Raw genomic sequence first — 26,953 nt, forward strand, 5'->3', positions numbered from 1 at the left:
GGGAGTTCTACTAAAACTGAACTGTCACTTGCTAACTCAGTTAGGTAGTTGTTATCAGAGAACTGCATCATACATATCTTAGTCCACTTGAATCTCTATCGTTAATGTGAAACTACTAGCAAAGCGTATACAATTCTGTATGAAGTTGTATCAATTTATAAATGTTTCATTTGTATGATATGTATTATTATTTATCTGTATAATAGCGCTGACTGTAACAGAAATTTTCAGATGCCAGATAAGACAATAATCCATACATGATGTAACAACGAATATGTATATACACTCCTGGAAATGGAAAAAGAACACATTGACACCGGTGTGTCAGACCCACCATACTTGCTCCGGACACTGCGAGAGGGCTGTACAAGCAATGATCACACGCACGGCACAGCGGACACACCAGGAACCGCGGTGTTGGCCGTCGAATGGCGCTAGTTGCGCAGCATTTGTGCACCGCAGCCGTCAGTGTCAGCCAGTTTGCCGTGGCATACGGAGCTCCATCGCAGTCTTTAATACTGGTAGCATGCCGCGACAGCGTGGACGTGAACCGTATGTGCAGTTGACGGACTTTGAGCGAGGGCGTATAGTGCGCATGCGGGAGGCCGAGTGGACGTACCGCCGAATTGCTCAACACGTGGGGCGTGAGGTCTCCACAGTACATCGATGTTGTCGCCAGTGGTCGGCGGAAGGTGCACGTGCCCGTCAACCTGGGACCGGACCGCAGCGACGCACGGATGCACGCCAAGACCGTAGGATCCTACGCAGTGCCGTAGGGGACCGCACCGCCACTTCCCAGCAAATTAGGGACACTGTTGCTCCTGGGGTATCGGCGAGGACCATTCGCAACCGTCTCCATGAAGCTGGGCTACGGTCCCGCACACCGTTAGGCCGTCTTCCGCTCACGCCCCAACATCGTGCAGCCCGCCTCCAGTGGTGTCGCGACAGGCGTGAATGGAGGGACGAATGGAGACGTGTCGTCTTCAGCGATGAGAGTCGCTTCTGCCTTGGTGCCAATGATGGTCGTATGCGTGTTTGGCGCCGTGCAGGTGAGCGCCACAATCAGGACTGCATACGACCGAGGCACACAGGGCCAACACCCGGCATCATGGTGTGGGGAGCGATCTCCTACACTGGCCGTACACCACTGGTGATCGTCGAGGGGACACTGAATAATAGTGCACGGTACATCCAAACCGTCATCGAACCCATCGTTCTACCATTCCTAGACCGACAAGGGAACTTGCTGTTCCAACAGGACAATGCACGTCCGCATGTATCCCGTGCCACCCAACGTGCTCTAGAAGGTGTAAGTCAACTACCCTGGCCAGCAAGATCTCCGGATCTGTCCCCCATTGAGCATGTTTGGGACTGGACGAAGCGTCGTCTCACGCGGTCTGCACGTCCAGCACGAACGCTGGTCCAACTGAGGCGCCAGGTGGAAATGGCATGGCAAGCCGTTCCACAGGACTACATCCAGCATCTCTACGATCGTCTCCATGGGAGAATAGCAGCCTGCATTGCTGCGAAAGGTGGATATACACTGTACTAGTGCCGACATTGTGCATGCTCTGTTGCCTGTGTCTATGAGCCTGTGGTTCTGTCAGTGTGATCATGTGATGTATCTGACCCCAGGAATGTGTCAATAAAGTTTCCCCTTCCTGGGACAATGAATTCACGGTGTTCTTATTTCAATTTCCAGAAGTGTATGTGTATGTTCCACATCTCCTCCTAAACCAACCTGGCACATCTATCCCTTAGTGCAAGACAACTATCGTTGTGGAGGGTAACTAACACCCATCTACCATAGTTCAGGAGCTATAACGTCATAAATAGAAGAAGCGCCGCACCATGCATGACACTAAAATTTATTACTTCTTTGCTACTAACTCTAGTCGCAACACGTTTTGGAGACAGCATCCACATATTCCGCTGACTGTACCTTCAGAAACATATCATGGTGCGACACATAGTTTGAGAGATATTACTTCATGAACACTGAGATTCATGAAAAACTGCCGCATTATGCATGATGATTAAATTTATTATTACCAACACGCTGAACCGACTACGATAAAATTTGATAACGAGATAGGCTACTTTAGAAAGTGAGTAGTATAAGATACTTATTGATTTGAGTAATATTATGCGAGTTATGGGAAAATATTGACTCTTTGAAAAGCTACTTACTCTTTCACTTTTGAACTTTTTCATATTTGTGAAAAAGCTTTTATTAACTGATATGTGCTACGTGATACGATTCAAAGTAATCAATACAATGCTTATAAGGTCTTCAGTGTGTTTAATCCATGCTCCTACACCATTTGTTACATAATCTACACGTTACATAATGCCAATATAATATGTGTGCTAGACAGTATTTGAGAACAAGAGCACTTAACCGACTTGCAACAATCTTTATACATAATTTCGGAACATTACGAAACTTTTCCTCGCTTGCAAGGGCCACAAAATGATGAAATGAACAAAGATTATCGCTTACTACATTTCCGCTGTTCATGCAGTAAAACTGTCGCATCACGCATGAGGTCATGACGTTTAACTTCGTTACTTCTTTGGTACTAACTCCATTCGCGATACGTTTAGCAGACAGTATCGACATATGCCGCTGAATGTAGCTACAGAATTATACCACTGTACAACACAGAGATAGGGGAAGAGGAGATGGGCAGAGAAAGGGGAGGACATGGACAGGGAGAGGAGGGAAAAGAATGTGGACGTAGAAAGGAAAGAGGAGATGGACAGAGAGAGTGGGAGAAGGAAATGGACAATGGGAGGAAGGAGCAACAGATGGACAGAGAGAGGGAGAAGGTGGAGAGGGATTACAAGAATTGAAATAAATACATACCCGGCAACGCCGGGTACCTAGATAGTAAATAAATAAATGACCTGCAGTTTCGAATGAATGCAGTCAGCGAATAACCAACGAGAACGTCAGAAACATCCTTCATGCCATGTCACGCGGAATACATACTGCTGACTATTAAAACTGAACCATAATGGTGGCATGCAACAGAAATCAAAGTGATATGTAGTGTAGTACATTCTTTGGTATGCACATCATTTCAGCCCAGTCGCCCAAAGTAGACAGGAGTAACGCCATATTAATTTTGTATATAAGAGAAAAAATAGCTCATTCGTTATCCCATTCATAAATCGCGTTTGAACGTCAGTTGTTCGTGTGAAGACAGGGTCATGATTAGATTAGATTAGATTACTTTTTCGTTCCATAGATCCGTGCTGAGGAGATCCTCGTGGATGTGGAACATGTCAATTTCTTTTTTAATCTGAAAATAACAATACTAATAGTATGAGTATATACAATACATCATTTTTAAGCTTAAATAACAATACTAATGGTATGAGTATATACAATACATCATTTGTTTCTATTTAAAAAAATCGTCAATGGAGTAGAAGGAGTTGGCCACTAGTAAGTCTTTCAGACTCCTTTTAAACTGATCTTTATTTGTAACTAAATTTTTTATGTGTGCTGGCAAATTATTGAAGATGAGTGTTCCTGAGTAGTGGACCCCTTTTTGAACTAAAGTAAGTCCTTTTAAGTCCTTGTGCAGATCATTTTTGTTCCTGGTATTGTATGTATGAACTGAGCTGTTTCTTGGAAAAAGAGATATATTATTTAGGACAAATTTTATTAAGGAGTAAATGTACTGCCTGAGAGGCAGTAGTTAGTATACCCAGTTCTTTGAAGAGGTTTCTACAGGACGTCTGTGAATTTACTCCACAAATAATACGTATTACACGCTTTTGGACTCTGAAAACTTTTGTTTGACTTGTAGAGTTACCCCAAAATATTATACCATATGACGTTATGGAATGAAAGTAGGCAAAGTATGCAAGCTTTTTTATTTTTATGTCGCCTATGTTGCTAACACTCGAATTGCAAATACAGATTTGTTAAGGCGTTTCTGCAGTTCTGTGGTGTCTCCTCCCAACTGAATTTATTATCAAGTTGTAATCCCAGGAATTTAAGACTGTCGACCTCTTCTATCTGCTCTTCCTCATACTTTATGCGTATGCTGGGTGGAAACCTCTTACAGGTTCTGAATTGCATATAGTGAGTCTTTTCGAAGTTTAATGTCAGTGAGTTGGCTTTAAACCATTTATTAATATCCATGAAAATATCATTATCAGATCTTTCTAGAACTACACTCGACATACTATTTATTGCAATACTTGTGTCATCTGCAAACAAAACGAACTCTGCTTCTGGCAGTGTAACTGATGAGAGATCATTAATGTACACAAGAAAAAGCAATGGCCCTAAGATGGATCCTTGTGGGTCACCAAATGTAATTTCTTCCCATTCTGATGATGACTGATGACTTAATTCACTAGTCCCTGGCACTGACACCCTTTGTTTCCTGTTAGCGAGGAATGACTTGAACCATTTTGCAGCACTGCCCGTGACAGCATAGAGTTCTAACTTATTTAAAAGGATGTTGTGGTGCACACAATCAAATGCCTTTGACAAATCATAGAAAATACCTGCTGCTTGTAATTTGTTATTTAATGAATTAAGTACATTTTCACTGTAGGTGTAAATAGCCTGCTCGGTATCAGAACCCTTCAGAAATCCAAACTGTGTTCTTGATAATATGTTATTTGTGGTCAGATGGTTGAGAAGCTGCCTGTACATTACTTTTTCTAAAATTTTTGAGAATGTTGGCAAAAGTGAAATCGGTCTGTAGTTTGATGGTTTCTCTTTATCCCCTTTCTTGAATAGAGGCTTAACATCTGCATATTTTAGCCAGTCAGGAAATGTCCCAGTTATAATTGACTGGTTACACAAGTAACTTAGAATTGTACTAAACTCAAGAAGAAGAAACATCTACTAACACGTGTTGGAATACGACAGTGGAAGAATCGTCACCTACAGAGACACTGGTCTTTTATTCTGCGACATTGCTGCTCGCGTTGGTCAGGATCCCATGATTCTTACGCAAATATGAAATCAATGCAAACAAGGAATCCAGCAGGGACGTGTTGAACGCTGTGCGGGATCTCAGTGGCCCATGTGATTATCCCACTAGAGGACAGATATTTTGTTCGCTCGGCCGTGCAGGATCGTATAGCCACGAAATACACAATGAGCCAGTAAGTGGGCTTGTTTGTAGTAAGACAAATACCCGTCCGGATAGTGTGACGACGTGTGGAGAACCACAAATTGTCAACACGGCGGCCAATGTTGCAGCTTCCGCTGACGCGGCAACAGACAGAGATGCGACGAAGGTGATGCTCCCGACAACGAGCCTGGGCAACGGAGTGACACCAGGTCTTTTCAGAGGAGTGTCGTTTCTGCATACAGCATCACAATCTACGAACCCCTCCGTGGAGGCTAAGAGGGGAACGAACATTGCGCGATTGCATTAATCACGGTCATACAGGCTCTGCACCTGGAGTGATGGCACGAGGTGCAATATGATGAAAGACACGATCACCTCTGTTTTTCATACCAGGCAAACTTGAACAGCAGCCGTTATATTTCTGAGGTGTTCAGGGGTGGGCTATCTTCGAGCTCTCCTCCAGACCTACGAGAGTTCAGATGGTGTTCGACTTTTGCCCTGGCCAACGCGTTCTCCAGATCTACGGCCCACTGAAAACCTCTAGTCACGGGTCGCTGAGAGACTGGCACGTCACCACTCATTGGCCACTACGACTGATGTACTCTGGCGAAGATTTGAAGCAGCGTAGGATAACGTCAGTCATCCAAGCTCAGTTTGGCCAGGGCTAGAGGCGTTGCTGCTGCCAGAAGTTACTACTCAGTGTGCTAAATTCACACGTTGTAGACTCCCAAATCACCTACAAATTGGATCATGTGTCTGCGGTATCGACGGCATCTTCGTCGACCGCACCACGCCGCACGCCGCGTACTGCCGTGCGAGAGACGGCACTCTTTAAATCTCCCTCCAGTATGCCGCCGGGTGAGCTCGCTCATCCGGCGCTCGCTGTTGTTTGAGGAGTGGCGCCCGTTCTCGCTTCCCGAGCACGGGGTCCCGGGTTCGATTCCCGGCGGGGTCAGGGATTTTCACCTGCCTCGAGATGACTGGGTGTTTGTGTTGTCCTCATCATTTCATCATCATCCAGGAAAGTGGCGAAATTGGACTGAGCAAAGGTTGGGAAATTGTACGGGCGCTGATAACCACGCAGTTGAGCGCCCCACAAACCAAACATCATCATCATCATCATCAGGAGTGGCGCCAAGCATAAACGCTCCAGAAGACGCTGTAGGCCGATCCACGAAAGATGGCGGTTCGCGCAGGTCGAGGTGCGGTCGGGGATTGGATTATTGTAAGTCCCAAGCGACGGTTGTGATCCGCGCGCACGTGCTTTGCCCTTGAAGAAAGCGTGTATCCTACAAATTATGTTTCTCGATTGCTTGTGTAGAATTTGTCGCTTATCAGCGCCATCAGCGATGGCTACTCGCAAAATCGAATAAAAATTCACCAAATGACTCGCTATGATCATGTTCAATGTTCGCAATGACTATGATATTCACTGCGTTCGTAACACTATTGGACGCTCAATGGCTGTCGGAGGATACGTGACGTAGGTGTTTAGAACAGCGTAAAATTAGAGTGTTATCGTTCCTGACTCCAACACTAAGCTGATATGATCACACAGCCCGCGACTATGTTTGGCCAGCGTGTCCTTTTGAGCAGCAGCTCTCACAGCTTCGCCCCCAGATTCAGTGCGTCTAGACACCTTTCACTATTAGTACTAAAGACTGCAGAGAGGACAATACATTGACGCAGCGCGACGATACTGAACATTCCTAATAGTCAGTTGCTTATATAGGCTGATTCCTTGATGATGTTACAAACCTCCATGAATGATGGACAAAGGTAAATGCATCAGTTTGAGGTAAGGGACCATGATGTGGAAACTGAGTTGAAAGTTATAAGCGAAAATAGTTCTGATAAGTTTGACAGTAGACCTCTTCTTCCACAACCTCTTTGCTTTCCATATTTTGGGAGGAGGCAGTATGGACCAAAACAAGAGAAGCTGTCTTGTAAATATGAGCTCTTAAATGCGTACCTTATGAGCTATGAGCACTTGTTCAACAGAACAGAGGTGTTTCACAGTACCGAAGATGAATAAGTGCTCATAACTCTCAAGGTATGTACTTCAGAGCTCATGTCTTTTGGATATCTTCCGAAAACATGAAAAACAGAGCTTCCAGTAGAAGAAGTCCGCTGTCAGGGGTATCAGAATGATTTTCTCTTATAACATTCGACTCGCTAGTTTCTGGACCAGGATCAATTGCCTCAAACTGACACATTTACCGACCATGACGGCTCAAAGTTTGTAACATCATTACGAGATCACCCTGCATAAGCGGATCAGCATTCATGACTTCTAGATAAATCAAGAACGTTACTCTCATTGCATATAATACAACAAGGCAGGAGAACCTACAACAATACAAAGTTATGTCTAACTTAGTTGGTTCAAATGGCTCTGAGCACTATGAGACTTAACTTCTGAGGTCATCAGTCCCCTAGAACTTAGAACTACTTAAACTTAACTAACCTAAGGACATCACACACATCCATGCCCGAGGCAGGATTCGAACCTGCGACCGTAGCGGTCGCGGTTCAAGACTGTAGCGCCTACAACCGCTCGGCCACTCCAGCCGGCTCTAACTTAGTTATTAAGTGTGTACAGTATAACTGAAATTATTAATGTATTATCTTTCTGTAGATGTCTGACTTTCTTTATTAGCCATCTCTACTACCGACACGTCAATATTATTCCAACCATAATGTGTGCACACAACGAGTAAAATACCATCGCTATACAGGGTGAGGTAGCTAAGTCATAACACCCCTTGTATCTCCCCAACCGTAATAGATACAAAGATGCCGTTTGGACAGTGAATTACAGGAACTGGGGCTACTTGAATACACATTTCATGTTTGTGCTATTTTTTATTACAGAGATATGAGGCCATATTTGGTTTTTTTAAATGGACCCTATGTTAAATTTTAGCGTAACATGATGGGCTTAAAAAGACGGTTTCAAATATGTGTATGTCATAATATTTAGGAGAATAGTTTTTAAGACACAGATATGGTCTCGTATCGCGTTCGTCCTTCGAAGTGGCGTTGTCCCCTTTCCTGTTATGTAGAGTACATGGTAAACGTCTCGAGTCCGTCCTTACACAAACATGCCCATTTACCCGACTATAGTAATACATATGTGATATTATGCGCAAAAATTAATTGATGATGTCGCACAAATATTATTCAGTTATTTCACAACTGTGATACCAAAACAGTAGACAACATACAGTATTAAAACACTACGAGATGATAATACATTTTAAGCAAGAGAAATACAAATGTAAATGAGAAGACCCTTATTGGTCACAATTATTTCGTACGTATTTATTTTTTATCTGAAAATATTTACTATTGATCACAATACGTAGCAAATACACACAAAGGTGCAAAATACATACTGTACATGATACAAAAGTTTACTGAAGCATGTGCTGAAAATGCTTTCCCTCTTCTGCAATGCACATTTGTAGTCGCCGCGCGAAAGATTTGTGAATGGCTGCGAGGGTGTCACGTGAGATATCAGCGCACGCTTCGATGATACATTGCTTCATATCGTCTGGCCTAGTTGGTATTTGAGCGTACACTTTATGTTTGATTGCTACCCACAGAAAAAAAATCAAGAGGGGTCAAATCAGGAGACCGGGCTGGCCACTTCACTTCAGCACGTAGTCCTATCCAACAATCTGGGAACTTTTCATTAACAGCTCTGTAGCCACACGGGAAGCGTGAGCAGGACAACCGTCATGTTGGAATCACATGCAGTGACGCGTAGTTAGTGGTACCTCTGCCAGCAATAAGGGCAGAACGTTTCGCAGGAACTGTGCATAGTTATTGCCATTTAGTATACCCGGAATGACGTACGGCCCCACAGTGACATTTCCGAGGATGCTGCACCACACGTTAACACTCCATGGTTGCTGATGCTGTATCTGTCGAAGCCAATGAGGGTTCTCTATTGACCAGTAATGCATATTAGGCAAATTCACATTACCGTGGTTGGTGAAAGCCGCTTCATCAGTAAAAAGCATCCGTTCAAAAAACGTTGGATCATCTTGTAGGCGCTGCATAGAAAACCGGCAAAATTCCTGACGATGTTCGAAATCCACACCGGAGATTGCTTGATTTAATGAGAGGTGAAACGGGTGAAATCTATGTCGGTGCAATATGCGTAGAACACTTCTCTGACTTATACCACATTCCGAGGCGATACGTCGCGAGGAAACAGTAGGGTCCTTATGCGCCAACGCTGGAACGACCTCTTCATGTACCTCGCCAGTTGCAGTTTTCTGCCTTGTCCTCTGTATGGCGTTCCATGATCCCGATTCAAGTAGTTTCTTGCAAATACTTGCAAGAAGCTGGCGCGTAGGACGCTCACGATCAGGATACAGCTCTCTGTATCACTTTATTGTTCTAACCGCATTTCTTCTGCTTTCACCATACACTAGAACCATATCTAACTTTTCTTCGTTGGTGTACATGTCTGCTCCAAGTAACTATGACGGAAATGCGATGTCTCATTACCCTAGCAGCATATTTATACCCTTCTCTCCAGCTACCTCGTGCGTCACCTTGCGGCGTTATCGAGAAGTAGGAAAACAACGCCTTCCCTGTTAAGTTCCTCAGTGGTCAACAGGAAAGGTCACATTGGACGACGCCGCTTCGAAGGACGAATACGATATGGCAACATATCAGTGTCTCAGAAACTATTCGCCTAAATATTATGATATACACATATTTGAAACAATCTTTTTAAGCCCATCGTGTTACACTGAAATTTAACATAGGGTTCCATTTAAAACAACAAAGATGGCCTCATATCTCTGTAATAAAAAATAGCACAAACATGAAATGTGATGTATTCAAGTAGACCCTGTCCCTGCAATACACTACCCAAACGGCATCTTCGTATCTATTACGGTTGAGGAGATACAAGGGGTGTTATGACTTATATTCTTCCAAGTGTTGCAGTTTTAATGGACAAAAATGTAGATCCATCAACAGCTTGGTATTTCGAAGACACTGAGATGGTATTAAGCAGAGAATTTAGCCATTTATTTGTATCAGCAATAGTCAGTTTTTTTCTAACTATGCAGAGAATTACTTGAACATGAGTGTGTATCATAATAGTTACGAATTGCTTTCCGTGGTGGTATCAGTCAAAATATGTGTATTAAGAGAACATTTCTGTAACGATCTCCAGATTTCCGAAATGGCTGTCAAATGTATGGTGTCGTTCTCTCCTCAATATTTCATAGCCACCTCATCTGTTTTTCGTAGATGTGTGGAACATAGAACTTTGCTGCACGGTGTTTGACTTAAAACCAACCTGTGAACCATTCGGACTGAGCGTTTCTCACATCAATGCCGACAATTATGTTGCATTGCAATTTTGTTTGCAAAGCATCCTCTGTATTGGAATAGTAGAATATCTGACAGATCTAACGCAGTTATTTACCAGAATCCATGCTTTACTTAAAATCATACTTTCGTCGCACAGTCCTGCAAGTTCAGCGTTTGAGTCTCGATGGTAACATCTTCGTATTTCGTTACATGTTCACAAGTGAAGAGTGTTCGGCAACGTGAGAATTAGAGAGCTATTTCAGTCAGGGGCAACGATGGTGTTCTTCACATTCTTGTCTACTGCTCCTGTGATTTGTCCAATGTCTAAACTAACATGGTATGTTGTGTACACTTGGGTTTCGTGGGCTTTGTCATTTTAATACACAATAACGTACTCCTTTCTGCAAACTGTTTGGAGATTTTCAGTTTCATCACGTAAACTTGAAAGATCTTTCTACTGCATTTCACTTAATATTCATTTATTCTGTGGCCTTAATTCTGGAGATTTGTACTGATGAGCCAAAACATAGTGACCACTGCTCACCACGAAACTGAACGCCGCCTTGGGGCGTTGCGGATACATGATATGGTAGCGGGAGTACATAAGCGGAGAAGAGACGACATGGGAATAAGTCTAGCGATGATATTAGCCACGAATTGGGATCGGTGTTTCCGTTCCTTTTATTTGAACTCGAACACTAGTTACAAGTTCTGCTGGTGAAAGATCCAACCCCATAGTAATGCTATGGGAAATTCAGCCAAAAACAAACACCAAGCATTTTCTGAATTTGCAGTGTAGGTCATCAACAGAATGATCGCTGAAACATGTGTTAATAAGCAAGCAGGGATAAATACTAGATGCTGTTGCTCTTCAGGCAGCTTAATTCCGTTCTCAAATCAACAAGACAGTCCATATGTTATACGACTCCATGAATAGCCTGAACTCTCAAAGTAATAATTCCTCTGTACCTCTCATTCCATGCTACCAACAGGCGCCCAAAGTCTAAAGTTATTGCTGCTTTCGACCACTAGAAGTCTGATATTTAGACTCTGGTCTTGGTGGTCTAGAGTTCAATTTCATATAGAGATGAGGATTTTTCGTTAGGTTGTTAGTTACATGTCCCATACATTATTTGAACGATTCTTTTATCGAATTATGTGGAATAATTAAGTTTACAGAACACGAAAGGCTTTTTTTCTAGCTGCCAGTTTTAAGTAGAAATTCTTTGGTGGAATAGGAGAAGTCATGCAGGAGAAATGATTTTAAGTTAAGATTTTAAAGTTGCTTTACTACCTCTCAGACATTTTATGATATTGGGCAGCTGATCAAAGACTTCTGTTGCTGCGTACTGAAGTCCTTTCTGAGCCACTGACAGCTTTAATAAGGGGTAATGAAGGTCATTTCCCCTTTAATGTTGTAGGTATGGACATATTTGTTCTTCTCAAAGTGTGATGTATTATTTACAGTGAATTTCATTAGCGAATATATGTATTCTGACAGCGCAGTTCAAACTCCTAGTCCTTGAAAAGGGCACCCGCAAGATGTCCGTGGTTGAACACTACATATTATTTTTACTGCTTGCTTTTGTGCAATCAATACTTTCCTTTTTAAGTGGTTAGTTGCCCCAGAAAGTATGCCTTAAGACATTACCGAGTGGAGATGCGGAAAATATGTAATGGGGTTAACGCTCTTGTTTCCAAGATTAGCAATTATACAAAGACCAAAAATAGCTGAACTTAATTGTTTGAGAAGTTCCCCACAGGATGGCCCAAAGTCCACTCAGCCTGCTACCAAAAGAGTTCCTGGGATCTTTCCTGACAGTTAAAGTATCTAGGGTGCAGGGTTCGTAACCCATTCCCTCCTAGTGTCGCAGTGGACCTCTCCCTTCAGTCAGGCCAATAACCTGATCTTGCATATGTGTCACAGATATCACTTTTACCTTTACTAGAAGTCTAGTATCATGTCTGGCGACCTTAGGAACACTGTTATTAATGCAGTTGACTCGATGTTTCTCCAGTCGACCCCATATTTGTCCAGTCTATCCGATGTTCTTTTCACCCTTTCCATAGCTGAATGTGATGCATTTATGATCATGTCGTCAGTTAGCTTTTGTCTTCCTCTTCCCCTGGTCCTCTTCCCTGTCGCTGTTTCTTCTACTACATCATACACGCAATTCTCAATCAGTGTCCTAGCGTATTTCTTTTCCTACTCTTAATTGTTTCCAACGTTCACACTTTTTGATTCACACAGTGTAACGCAAGCTCTTTGCTTCTTTTATTTGTCCGCTAGGTGACAAACCCGGTATTGTCCGGATATTCAATTTGTCAATTTTCTATTAGAAAGAAAAGCAAAAAATTAATTGTATTTGAAGTGTAATATCGAGAAAATTTCATTTCCTTGTACAGTATTTGCGGAAACATCTTCAAAACAATGAAAAAGTTGTACAAGAAATATGCATAATGTACAAATGTACATGCAAGTACCGTGTTCTAATTCAGAACTGTAGTATGCAAAATACAGGTTTTCTGTATGTTTAACACAGAACTTGATTTCAAACAATATTTATAGTTACATGTCTAGCGAGCTTGGCACAGCTGCTTCGCATGCATAGAACGTGATTTTGTAAACATCTCTATGCAAAGCCTCTTCATAGCTTTGTAGACAGCTATTATTGTCGCCTACACCCGTTTGCACTTCTCAGTTCAAAGCTGTCAAACGTGCTGCTGGCATCAGAGATTTCCTTAAGTGGACTCGACTGTAAGAGTGTCCTATTAATAAAGAATAAATGTATTGAAAGTTAGTGCGTGATTCGGCATTTTTTTACGCATCCCAGTGTTCATAACGTCATAATGCCTGATTTATGTATCATGTAGTGATATAACTGTGTAGGTACATTCAGCGGTGTATGTGAATATTTTCTGAGAAATATGTTGCGAATACAATTAGTAGCAAGGAAGTATTAAATTTAAATGTCATGCATGACAAAGCAGTTTTTCACGCATCTCTAGGTTTTAACGTCATATCTGCTCAACTATGTGTGCTGCCATGACATAAGTTTGTAGGTGTATTTGGGGGCATACGTGGATCCTTTCTGAGAAATTTATTGCGAATAGATTTAGCAGCACAGAAGTAATAAATTTAAACGTCATGCATGATGTGGCAGTTTTTCACGCATCTCATCGTTTATGACGTCATATCGCCTGAATTGTTATAGGTAGGTGGTTCTTACCGCCAAAGGGATTGTTACCTGACGGTGAGGAGGAACATGTGTACCAAGGTCGGTTGAAATCGGTCCAGTTGTACACACACACACACACACACACACACACACACACATATATATATATATATATATATATATATATATATATATATATATATATATATATATATATATATATATATATATATATATATATATAAGACGTATGGATTTCACATCTACTTAATGAAAATTCTGTTCAGGTGAGCGTGCAAGCGAGCAAGATGATGTGAAGCGTGTCTGGTGTCTGTGTTGCAGGTGCTGATGTGGCTGCTGGCCATCCTGTGCGGCATGATAGTAGGCAAGCTGCTCATCCACGGCTACCTGTGCGGCACTCTGCTCCGCCTCAAGATGTTCCGCGACGACCAGGTGAGGGCGCGCCTCCGTAACTCACACACGTGTCTCCGCTCTAGTTGCGCACCTACATCCGTATCCTGCTGGCCACTTTAGAGTATGTTGTAGTTCATGCTGTGGATACTACCTGTCGTTTCTCCCCTTTCCTGTTCCATTCTCAAATGATGAGCAGCCAGAATGACAGCCGGAAAGCTTTCCTATGAGCTCGAATTTCACTCATTTTCACATTGCGGTCACTTCCCCCAGCTGTAAATAGGAGTAAGTAAGCTGTTGGCTAACCTGTCGGAACATCCGCACTCAAAACTCTATAAAGGAAGAGAAACTACTTTGACGCAGATTGTGCGTCTTTGGCTGAGTTTTTCTTTATCCTTTCCTTCATCTACGTTTGCACAGACATTGTTGAAACAGGATAAGGGGATGGACGCTGAACGTTTGGAAAGCTGAAAAAGAAAACGACCCTCTTCTTTGCCAAACTTTTCATTCCGCAGTAGCGACTGCAACCTACGTCCTCAATTATTTGTTTTGGATATATTGCAATCTCAGTGTACCTTCACAGTTTCTACCCTCTAAAACACCCTCTATTACCATAAGAGTTAATCCTTAATGTCTTAATAGATGACCTGTCATCCTGCCCCTTCCTTCCCTCGCTGATTCTGCGGAGAACCTCCTCCTTCCTTATTTTCAACGTTCTACTGTAGCACCACATCTCAGATGCTTCGATTGTCTTCTGGTTCGGGTTTCCCGTAGTACGTACATGCTTCACTACCATACAATGTTGTCCTCAAAACGCACATTTTCAGAAATTTCTTCCTCAAATTGAGGCCTATCTTCGATACTAGCAGTCTTCTCTTGGCCAGGAATGCCTCTTCTACCAGTGCTAGTCGGCTTGTTATGTCCTCCATGCCCCGTCGGTCGTGGATTACTTTGCTGCCTAGGTAGTAGAATTCCTTAACATCGTGTGCTTTGTGATCCCCATTTCTGATGTTAACTTCTCGCTGTTCTCATTTCTTCTACTTCTCATTACTTTCTTCTTCCTCGATTTACTCTCAATACATACTCTGTACTCATTAAAAAGTTCATTCTATTCAGCATATCATTCACTCAGGATTGTAATGTCATCAGCGAGTCTTATCATTGATATCCTTTCTCCCTGAATTTTAATTCCATTCTTGAAATTTTCTTTTATCTCCGTCATTGCTTCTTAGATGTATAGGTGGAATAGTGGGCACGAAAGATTACATCCCTATCTTACACCCTTTTTAATCCGAGCTCTTCGTTCTTAGTCTTCCATTCTCATTGTTCCCTCTTGCTTCTTGTACACATTGTATGCTACCAGTATTTCCCTATAGTTTATCCTTATTTTTCTAAGAATTCCGAACATCTTCATATTTATTTCGTTCCTAAGTGACTTGTATGTCCGTATTCCTGAATTTCCCTGTACATTTTTGTACTTTCTTCTTTCGTCGATCAACTGAAGTATTTCTTGTGTTATCAATTGCTTCGTCACCATTACCTTCCTTGTACCCATGTTTTTCTTTCCAACTCCTGTAACTTCTCTTTTAGGAGATGTGCGTTCCTCCTCAATTGAATCGCCTACTGAGCTATTCATTATCGCAGTACCTATAGCCTCAGCCCGCCCGGCTAGCCTAGTAGTCTAACGCGCTGCTTCCCTAGCGGGAAGGCGTGCCGGTGCCCGGCACGAATCCGCCCGGCGGATTACTGTCGAGGTCCGGTGTGCCGGCCAGCCTGTGGATGGTTTTTAAGGCGGTTTTTCATGTGCCTTGACGAATGCGGGCTGGTTCCCCTTATTCCGCCTCAGTTACACTATGTCGGCGATTGCTGCACAAACAGTCTCCACGTACGCGTACACCATAATTACTCTACCACGCAAACATTTGGGGTTACACTCGTCTGGTATGAGACGTTCCCGGGGTGTCAACTCGGGGCCGAACCGCACAATAATCCTTGGTTCGGTGTGGGGCAGCGGTGGGGCGGGTGGACTGCTGTAGCCTGTTGTGGGGTTGTGAACCACTGAGGACTACGGCGGGACGAAGCCTCTCCGTCGTTTCTAGGTCCCCGGTTCAATACTAACACACACGCACAATACACACACGATCTATAGCCTCAGAGAATTTCAAGCATACCTCTTTATTCCTTAGTACTACTATTGTCATCTCTTCGCGCAATGATTCTTTCTCACTAGTCTCTTAAACTTCAATCTACTCTTCATCATTACTAAATTGTGATATGACTCTATATCTGCTCATGGGAACGGTTTACAATCCAATACCTGATTTCGGAATCTCTGCCTGACCATGAAGTAATCTGTCTGGAAGTCTGCCGTATCTCCTGCCCTTTTCCAAGTATCCTCCTCCTCTTGTGATTCTTGAACAGAATATTTTCCGTATCGCTATCAGACTTCTGAAATTTCAGGTCCCGGCTTGTAAAACGTTACCCTTTCGTTGCTTATTCCATCTTCTCCCCCAGGTAACCTCCCACTTGGCAGTCCCCTCCCGGAGATCAGAATGGGGAACTAGCCCAGAATCTTTTTCCCAATGGAAAGATCATCATGACGTTTCTTCTGTTACAGACCACATGTCCTATGGACACATTATGTGTCTTTAATGCAGTGGTTTCCATTGCCTCCTGTATCCTTATGCCATTGATCATTGTTGGCTCTCTCGGCTTTTGGGGGCAGTTTTCCATTACAAGGGCAAGAGAGTGCCCTGAACCTATGTCCGCTCCTCCACCCTCTTTGAAAACGCCTGTGGCAGAACGATGGTAACTTCAGATACCGGAAGTATTAACCGCCGTTACTGATGATTTTTTTTCGAATCTCAAGCTGTAGCGGGGTTCGAATCAGGGATTGAGGACGATTTGATTATCTGTCAAAAACGCTAATCCTAGAGTATCTAGGCCTTTATATTACGACTTCTACTACGTGACAGAGATGTGCTCTTCTAGTAGGGCGATACCATACCGTTGCACCGCACCACACTGTCCATTGGCCTCTCAATGTATTCGCCAACTCCTCTGACCAGTATCATCATCAGGACTGTTCCCAACTGAGCCTGGGTTGACTATGGTGAAATGACATCTGATTTATCTCCACTTTCGGTAGTATTTCTTGACAATAATTGGCAGTAACGTGGAACACTCCCTACCTCCCAATACTCAATCCAACACCTCTATAATCGTTCCTCTGTAAGATTGCCGAAGAGTACACCATCGGTCCAAAAAATTCAGAGACTGATTTTATTACTGGTGTACAAGCGACGTCACCGCAGTAACTAAAGTACCAGCTTGAGTTAACAAAAAAATGGTTCAAATGGCTCTGAGCACTATGGGACTTAACGTCTATGGTCATCAGTCCCCTAGAACTTAGAACTACTTAAACCTAACTAAGCACACAACACCCAGTCATCACGAGGCAGAGAAAATCCTTGACCCCACCGGGAATCGAACCCGGGAACACGGGCTTGAGTTAACAACTTTAAACAACAGTTGTCCATTGGGAACAGTCAGTTGTGACCAGGCAGTGTTAAGTAGTGGCCGTGAAACCGTGGTGTGTAACGTTCTTGTATCAAAAATCGCAATGGAGCAACATCTCTAAATCAAGTAGTCAAGACATTCGCCAGAAGGTTTTGACGAAGAGAAAAGCGTGTGCGAAGTCTGTTTCGTACACGTTGACTCCCGAACAAAAACAAAGACGCGTGGACACCTACCGCGACTTGATTTTAACACAAAACGCGGAAATTTCTTTTCTGGAAACCTCGTGGTATGAATACGTATCTACCGTAGAAGGACAGAATGCAGAAATTCGTATGAGGTATCAACACTTTGATGATATAACTGACATTGAAGCCAATGTTACGCACGAGTCACAAAGAAGGACTTTTATGACAGTTTGACATGATTTTATGGACATTCTGCGCTGTACTCGAGTCAGGGGAGACGATGTAGAACACCTGTATCATTAAAACCTCCATCTTAACGTTTCTCCATTTTTTGTTAATCCAGATTCGAAACGTTTGGACTGACGGGATGCTGTACCTTGAGGAGACTACACAGGACCTGAAATGCTTGTGCTAGGTAGGAAATGTACACTGAAGTTACGGGATAGCAATATGCATACACACAAATGGCGGTAGTATCGGTTACGCAAGATGTGAAAAGGCTGTGCACCAGTGGGGCTGTCGTTTGTACTCAGGTAATACATGTGAAAAGATGTCCGACGTGATTATGACCGCACGACGGGAATTAACAGACTGTGAACGAGGAGTGGTAGTTGGAGCTAGGCGTAAAGGACATTAAATTTCGGAAATCGTGAGAGAATACAATATTCTGAGATTGTCAGCATCAGGGGAGTGCCGATAACACCAAAGTTCAGGCGTTACCTCTCACCACGAACAACGCAGTGGCCGACGGCCTTCACTTAACGACTGAGAGCAGCGGTGTTTGCCTACAGTTCTCAGTGCAACAGACAAGCAATACTGCATGAAATAACCGCAAAAATCTGCGTGAAACGTATGACGAACGTATCCATTAGGACAGTGCGGCGAATGCCTTTACAAACAAAACGACATCGCCTGTAGCGTGTCTCTTGGGCTAGGGACCATATCGATTTGTACCCAGCCAAGTGGAAAACCGTGTCCTGATCAGATGAGTCCCAATTTCAGTTGGTAAGAGTCGATGGTAGAACTCGAGTGTGACACAGAGCCCACGAAGCCGTGGGCCCAAGTTGTCATCAAGCCACTGTGCCAGCTGTTGGTGGTTCCATAATGGTGTGGGCTGCGTGTACATGGAACGAACTGGGACCTCTGGTCCAACTAAACGGATCATTCACCAGAAATGTTATGTTCGGTTACTTGGAGATGATTTGAAGCCGTTCATGCACTTCATGTGCCCAAACAACAATGGATATTTTATGGATGACATTGCACCTTGTCACAGGCCACAATTGTTCGCGACTGGTTTGAAGAGCATTCTGGACAATTCGAGAGAATGATTTCGGTACCCTGATCACCTGACATAATCCCATCGAACATTTATGGGGCGTAATCGAGTGCTCAGTTCATACACAAAATCTTCCACCGCAACACCTTCGCAATTATGGACAGTTATAGACACAGCATGCCTCCATATTTCTGCAGGGGATTTCCAACGACTTGATGTGTCCATGCCACGTCGAAATGCTGCACTACGCCGGGAAAAAGGTGGTCCAACACAACATTAGAACGTAACTCATCCGTTTTGTTACCTCAGTGTATAGCGCTGAGGTCATGATCACACACTGTCTACAACCTGCAAACACGTTTTGTGAATGAGACATCTTTCTTGGGAACGAATTCTTCCGAACATCCATTTCCAACCGCCGTTTACGATACAGAAAGAAATACCCTCTGGAAGTATTACAAACTTATTAAGCAGACTGAGAAGTTCTACGAGCCCAGTGTGAACATTTCTAAGTCTGATAGTGAAAAACTGTGTTTCTAGACAAAAAAGTCTACTTATTTTTCGATTTAGTACTCATTTCCTTCATTACAGTTTGTTCTACATTATCCTCTACCAACAGATCAGACTCTTGAAATAAGATTTTGGGAAGACTGCCAAACACCCGACTAAAGCAGCTACTATCTCTTGATTGTACTGAAAACATTAGCCAGGAACAACTTTCTTCCGATGGTGTTATGGTTTGGTTAGTTAGTTATATATTCTACGGATTACTTCGACGATAACTGAAATTGTGTGAAAGTCATAGGGACCTAATCTGGTGAACAGCAACCTAGTTTAATATTAAAATCCAGTAAATGCTGAGGAAGCAAAGCCAGTTGCACTCTCGGTTGAAAAAAGATCGCGCAAATGAGGACAGATGAAAGTTAGTTGAGATTCATGAGCCTGTAAAAAGATCGATGCACGATGCATACTACCACCGCCGTACCTTAGCAAAGGATTCTGGTCCTATGTAAAATCGCTAAGCAAGTCCAAGGAAATCCAGTAGTTCGTTGATCAATCTGGTGTGACAATAAAGATAGCAAAGTTTTAAATTTCGCGTTTAAGAAAGCGTTCACGCAGTAGAAGTGTACAATCATCCCGTCGTTTGACTAACGCACAGACTTAACAATAAGCATCCCTGGCGTAGAGAAACTATTGAAAGAGTTGATAGCAAATACGTCGCCAGGTCTGGATGGAATCCAAATTCGATTTTAGAAAGTATACTCTACGACATTGGTCCCTCACTTTACTTGTATTTATTGCTAATCTCTCGCCCAGCGCGAAGTCCCAAGCGACTGGAAAAAAAGTATTATATAAGAAGTGTCAAAGAACTGATCCGGAAAATTACATACCAATATCCTTAATATTGGTTTGCAGCAGAATTCTTGAACATGTTCTCACTTCGAGTACAATAAATTTCCTTGAGACGGAGAAGCTTACGTCCGCAAATTAGAATGGCTTCAGAAAGAATGACTCGTGTGAAACTCAGTTTGCCGCTTTTTTTTATATTTGGAAACGAAATCCAAAATTTTCTCTGTTGTGCTGTTGTCATTTATTCTGTAAATGTGATCGTAAATCTTTAATCCCCTCTTCGTTCTCCTGCTTATGATTTATGCTACATTTCTGTTCAGATCTTCATTTCTTTTTTCGTCCAGTTGTTATCTTTGTCGTTTGGTCTAAAATCTTTACTAGCATTTTCGTTTCCTTCTTTTCTAGTTCCTCTTGCTCACCTCTTTTATTCAGCGTTAGGGATTCAGATCCATAAAGTGCTTCCGGTTTAATTAGTGTTGCGTAGTGTTTAAAGTTTGCCTGGAGTGGTACTGATCTTTTAATATCAGTACTGCGTGAGTTATTATGCTAATTCCAGGTTCTTCGATCATTCTTTACTTATGGCGTTATGTAATCCATTAGATTGTACCCACTCTCCCAAATACTTAAACTTATCAACTATTTTGATGTTATATTTGCACATAGTTTTCTCTGTTGTGTTTATGTTCAACGTATTCCGTTTTATCATTCTTTAGAAATTACTGCAATATCGTCAGCAAAAGCGAGACATTTGACCTCAGATCTTCCTCTTCCTTGTCCTAGATGGATTCCTTCGTCGTTTTTCTGTTTTACTTCTAGGTCAGTACGTACAACTTAAGATAAGATACAAAATTATGAAAACGATGCTCACGATATAGCGGAGATGCTGAGTCACAGATTGGCACAACAAAAAGACTGTCACAAAATGAGCTTTCGGCCAACAAGGCCTTTGTCAAAAATAGACAAAAGGCACACACACATACTCATGCAAATGCAAGTCACACACACATGACCACAGTCTCTGGTAGCTGCTAGCGCGCGCGAGCGTGTGTGTGTGTGTGTGTGTGTGTGTGTGTGTGTGAGTGTGTGTGTTCTCTATTTTCGAGAGTTCATTTTGTGACAGTCTCTTTGTGTTGTGCCTATCTGCGACTCTGCATCTCCGCTGTATGGTGAGTACGCTTTTCATAATATTGTTATATTCCATCCTGGATTTTCCATTGTTTAAGATAAGTTAACTAGACTTCCTCTCCGAAACCACAATATTACCTCACTTTACGTCACTTGCGCCCTCCGTCGTTATCAACATGGTTCTCATACCCTTTGCTGAACTGGGGTCTCGACACGATCAGCTGGGACACGACGGTGAGGAGTGGTCGCTGTTGCAGGGCTCCTGGATGACGATGTTCCTGACGGTGATCGTGTCGCTGTACGTGTTCTCGCACGGCTACAACCTGCTGCTGGCGCTCTGGTACGACAACTGCCTGCTGCACATCAACAGCGACATGGGCGTCACCAACGCCAGGTAACGCAACAAGTGGCCCCTCGCAGCAGTGCGCCTTCGAGGCAACGCCCGCCACTGCCTAGCTCTGCCAGGACTTAATGTAAGACTAAGCATCTCGGGGGACTGACGCTGAGAAACTAGTCGTTTACAACGATCCGAGATCTCCGTGACGGTGACACAGTTCACTTACAGTCTTACGCCAGTGTGAGATTTTTAGCGTTAATGAAGTATCTGTGCTGCTACTACAATTATTCTCTACTACAACAAAACAACAATAAAAAATCTTAAACATTTATCCATCTATTAATACTACTTTAGTACTGCAGATTCTGTTTTGTTTATTTTCATTTCTTAGGGTATCTGCTCTCATAATGCCCCGGTCAACAGCATTGTCTGCTGGATTCCTTGGGCTTTCGCGCAGCGCAGTTTGGATGGGAAAAACAGATCGGTTAAAGCCGATAGCGGTATTTTAGTCCTGAATAGCCGGTATTATTCGGTATTTGTTTGGTCTCGGTTATAACAGACTTTTTTTATTTTTTATTAATAACCGAGTAAAAAACCGAAATGTACATTAGGCATAGTAACAGTGCTATTATTTTTCGTTTTTAATTAAATCTTCCTTTAAATAAGAAGTAATTTTATTCGAAAAATTTGCGTTGGTTTTAAATATTGCGTTATTACAGAAAATGGGAAAAGTGATCAGTGCCATTTTAATAACAATTCCGAGAGGTACGAGCAACAAACAGATGGCATAAGAATTGCTACAACGCTGCTGAGACAATAAAGTCCCTCTTACTGTGCATCGTGGTTTAAGGTACGCGTGTACGTGCATTGTGCACCATTTGCCCCCACCTGGTCTACACGGTACTTTCTCGCTGTTCTCGCCGGCCGTCCGTTGTATTGCATAATGGCATCAACCATAGCCTGGAAATATTTTTACGAAGCGGCGTAACAACGAAGTACAACATTTCATTTGCTTTAAAAGATTAAAGATTTGTCTGCCATTTCTGCGAAATAAAGAAAGAAGAAGGGAATTATGATAACAGTCATAAATTAAAAACTTAACAATAATTCATACGTAGTATATAATAAAAATAGCGAGTAGTTGATCTGATACCTGTGTCTATGTAATATGCCTTTACCTGCCCGTAGCCCTTGAAAACAGGCAAATTAATACTAAACACAGAGTCCTTCAACCATAGTTTTCATTCTTTAGCACTAACAATTCGTAATGGCTAAATACTGGAATGATCCTCGATTACAACATGATTTTCAAGCAGAGTTTCAAAAAGTTAGCATCAATAGGAAAGTACTGGTAGCTGTTCATCACTTTTCGAGAATAGCAGTGAAAGGGTAGACGGACTATGTTTTCTTTTATTTGGGTGTTTAATTTAACAGCTTGATTCTATCAATCTTTAAACTGAGACACCCAAAACTTTTCAATCCTTGTTCGGTTTCGACGTTTACTAAAGAAAATAATAGGAATAAGAAACAGAAAATGGTTATTTTGAGCGATTTTAATAGGTTAAATTAGCGTGAAAAAAAAACGGTATAAGTGTTTCAGCGATAACCGCGATTCTTAATAGTCAGTAGCGTTTCCACTTTACACGTTTCACTGCAATGTGTTAGAATTCACACTTTATCACTCGCACCAACGCAATATAGATTCTTGAAAAACCATTTCATTGAGTGGTCACCAACCTCAGTTGTCTTCTCTCCATCTACAGAGTATCTCGTCTAACCGGGATGGCAGCATCCAGCCGAGCGGTTGAGCACCCTGTGAAGTATTCCTTGGCCTTCCTGGATACTGAGGCTGCAGTACCGTCCAAAATGCGCCAGGTTTAAAAGTTCCTCAACGCTACTCTGGGATCCATGCGTTAAGGACGCTGGATTCCAAAGCAGCACTGAAGAACGAGTCGACCTGGCGCACCTTGGACGGTACTGCGGCCGTCCGAGGTGTGGGTACCCAACTTTACAGGAATGATGCTGCACTATTTGCGTTGTTAGTACTAATGTTAGTATCATGACTCACCGTTAGACGCCGGCACTGATATGCCGACGATAAAACACAAGCACCATTGTGTATTACAGTTGCAGGCAGTAAAAATGGATTTGGACAAGATTAGCAGGGCTTGACTCGTAAACCTGTTTTATCAAAACAGTGAGTACCGACGCAGTAAAGGAATAAGAATAGATCCTCTTTCCGCAACGAGATTAAAGAAGATGATTCGGAAGCTGAAATTAACTGGCAATTTGGAATTGCTCCAGGGAGTAGCTGACGGCCAACTGCGCCGAAATCGTTGGATAAGTTTCTGTTGCCAGGGATGAGAATGCTACACGCATTGTGCGATATTCAAGTAGTGTACGAGCTGTTTCATGACAACGGAACATTCCATGATGCAACGTTCGAAAAAGTGCTGCGAACAGTTGTGAAATGTTATCTCTGACTCCTAACATGAAAGCGCACAGACTTGAAATTTGCCAGGAACTCACATCAACACAGTCACCATAAACTGCTTTCATTCTCTGATGAATCTCCCTTTGGTGACATCTTCTGCTATTAAGAATTCAACGAATACACGTTGCTTAAATCGCATTGACCGATCGTCTGCGCAGCGTTCCATACTTTACACTGTAACAACACAACCGTTCAATGCTAAGGCTTCCCACCAACTGGAGCTGTAGAGAAGAGGCTGCGGAACAAGCCAGTACCTGCACCATACTAATGCTGCCAACTGTTGAAGAGTTACGAAGGTGGAGGCATTACTTTTCAGTCAACCCTCGTACATAACACAACACTGACGATGACGCTCCCAGCGCTTAGTGCAGGTACTCGGGGTAATGGAACACATCCACGTGCTGACGTTGACAGAGGACAAATGTAAACATAAGTAGAATGCACATCCGTTATTCCGTCAACCATCGACAGTTGAAGAGCTGTGTGAGTAGAATGTACACCAACGAAGAGAAGGTAGAAATGCTACTCATCTATGGGGAATGTAAGTCAGCAGAACAGTAATTCCAATATTGTTTTCTTATGTACGGGTACATTTTGTACAGTAGTTTAGTCCTTTTAAATGCTGTTGTGTAGAGTAGGCATACAGTAAAGACTGTCCTTCCTATAAACTGCATTGACATAACGTTTCTTTTATTGTTGTTGTTGTTGTTGTTGAAGGTAGGCGAAATGCTACGCACGCAGCGCAATTGTACAGAGAGCGATATACTGTCAAGAACCCACCTTCATGACAGATGTTTTCACGTCCTCTTGCGACGCTTCAGGAAACGGTAAGTTTCAACCCACAACAACGCAATCGTCGCAGCACCTGCACAGACGAAGCTGCCGAAGTTACTGTTCTCGCTTCCGTTGCTATGAACCCACATGTGAACTCACGACAGCTTGAACAAAAGATTGGCATTTCTAAAACCAGTGTACATCGTATTCTTACATGTCACCGGTTCATCCTTACCATGTACACCTACATCAAGCATTGCATGGGAATGATTTCCAGAATCGTGTACAGTTCTGTCAGTGGGCACAGCAGCAAATCCTCGCCAACTCGAACTTCTTCTCCAATGTTCTATTTACCGATGAATGCTCCTTCTTAAACAAAGGACAGGTAAATACAAGGAACATGCATTATTGGTCCAGCGACAACCCACGATCGCTTAGACAGGTGGAACATGAGCGTCAATGGAGAGTTAACGTCTGATGTGGGATGCTTGGGACTACAATTATTGGCCCTTATTTCATCAATGGTAGCCTAAACGGCAAAGCGTATGCCATGTTCCTGAGACGAATTCTTCCTCCTCTTCTGGATGAAGTGCCGCTAAGAACCAGAATGCTTATGCGGTATCAAAACGATGGATGTCCAGTAGATAATGCCTTGCGTGCATGTCGTGTTCTGAACCGAAGGTACCCTGCCAGATGGATTGGTCGAGGAGGAACAGTTACTTGGCCTGCTAGGTCTCCTGATTTAAATACTCTGGACTTTTTTCTTTGGAGTTGGATTAAAGGCGTTGTCTATCGCGATATTCCAACAATTATTATGGGTGGAGGTTACACTCAACAACCGAGCTAGGTTAATAATTGGCTCCTTTTACCGACCCCCCGACTCAGCAGCATTAGTGGCAGAACAACTGAGAGAAAATTTGGAATACATTTCACATAAATTTTCTCAGCATTTTATGGTCTTAGGTGGAGATTTCAATTTACCAGATTGGGACACTCAGATGTTTAGGACGGGTGGTAGGGGCAGAGCATCGAGTGACATTATACTGAGTGCACTATCCGAAAATTACCTCGAGCAATTAAACAGAGAACCGACTCGTGGAGATAACATCTTGGACCTACTGATAACAAACAGACCCGAACTTTTCGACTCTGTAAGTGCAGAACAGGGAATCAGTGATCATAAGGCCGTTGCAGCATCCCTGAATATGGAAGTTAATAGGAATATAAAAAAAGGGAGGAAGGTTTATCTGTTTTGCAAGAGTAATAGAAGGCAGATTTCAGACTACCTAACAGATCAAACCGAAAATTTCTGTTTCGACACTGACAATGTTGAGTGTTTATGGAAAAAGTTCAAGGCAATCGTAAAATGCGTTTTAGACAGGTACGTGCCGAGTAAAACTGTGAGGGACGGGAAAAACCCACCGTGGTACAACAACAAAGTTAGGAAACTACTGCGAAAGCAAAGAGAGCTTCACTCCAAGTTTAAACGCAGCCAAAACCTCTCAGACAAACAGAAGCTAAACGATGTCAAAGTTAGCGTAAGGAGGGCTATGCGTGAAGCGTTCAGTGAATTCGAAAGTAAAATACTAGGTACCGACTTGACAGAAAATCGTAGGAAGTTCTGGTCTTACGTTAAATCAGTAAGTGGCTCGAAACATCATGTCCAGACACTCCGGGATGATGATGGCATTGAAACAGAGGATGACAAGCGTAAAGCTGAAATACTAAACACCTTTTTCCAAAGCTGTTTCACAGAGGAAGACCGCACTGCAGTTCCTTCTCTAAATCCTCGCACCAACGAAAAAATGGCAGACATCGAAATAAGTGTCCAAGGAATAGAAAAGCAACTGGA

The 26,953-nt window shown here is 42.8% G+C and overlaps 1 protein-coding gene across 1 annotated transcript in view; it reads left to right on the forward strand.

Annotated features, from left to right (window-relative positions):
- Positions 1 to 26,953, forward strand: part of LOC126176824 (transmembrane protein 117-like) — a 300,039-nt gene that overhangs the window by 128,882 nt on the left and 144,204 nt on the right. Inside the window, exons 5-6 of the mRNA XM_049924008.1 lie at positions 13,970 to 14,080; positions 21,754 to 21,890. Of these exons, the coding sequence (XP_049779965.1) occupies positions 13,970 to 14,080; positions 21,754 to 21,890 (248 nt within the window). The remainder of the gene's footprint in view (positions 1 to 13,969; positions 14,081 to 21,753; positions 21,891 to 26,953) is intronic.

The sequence above is a fragment of the Schistocerca cancellata genome, chromosome 3, assembly GCF_023864275.1.
Source record: "Schistocerca cancellata isolate TAMUIC-IGC-003103 chromosome 3, iqSchCanc2.1, whole genome shotgun sequence".
NCBI classification, from domain to species: Eukaryota; Metazoa; Arthropoda; class Insecta; order Orthoptera; family Acrididae; genus Schistocerca; species Schistocerca cancellata.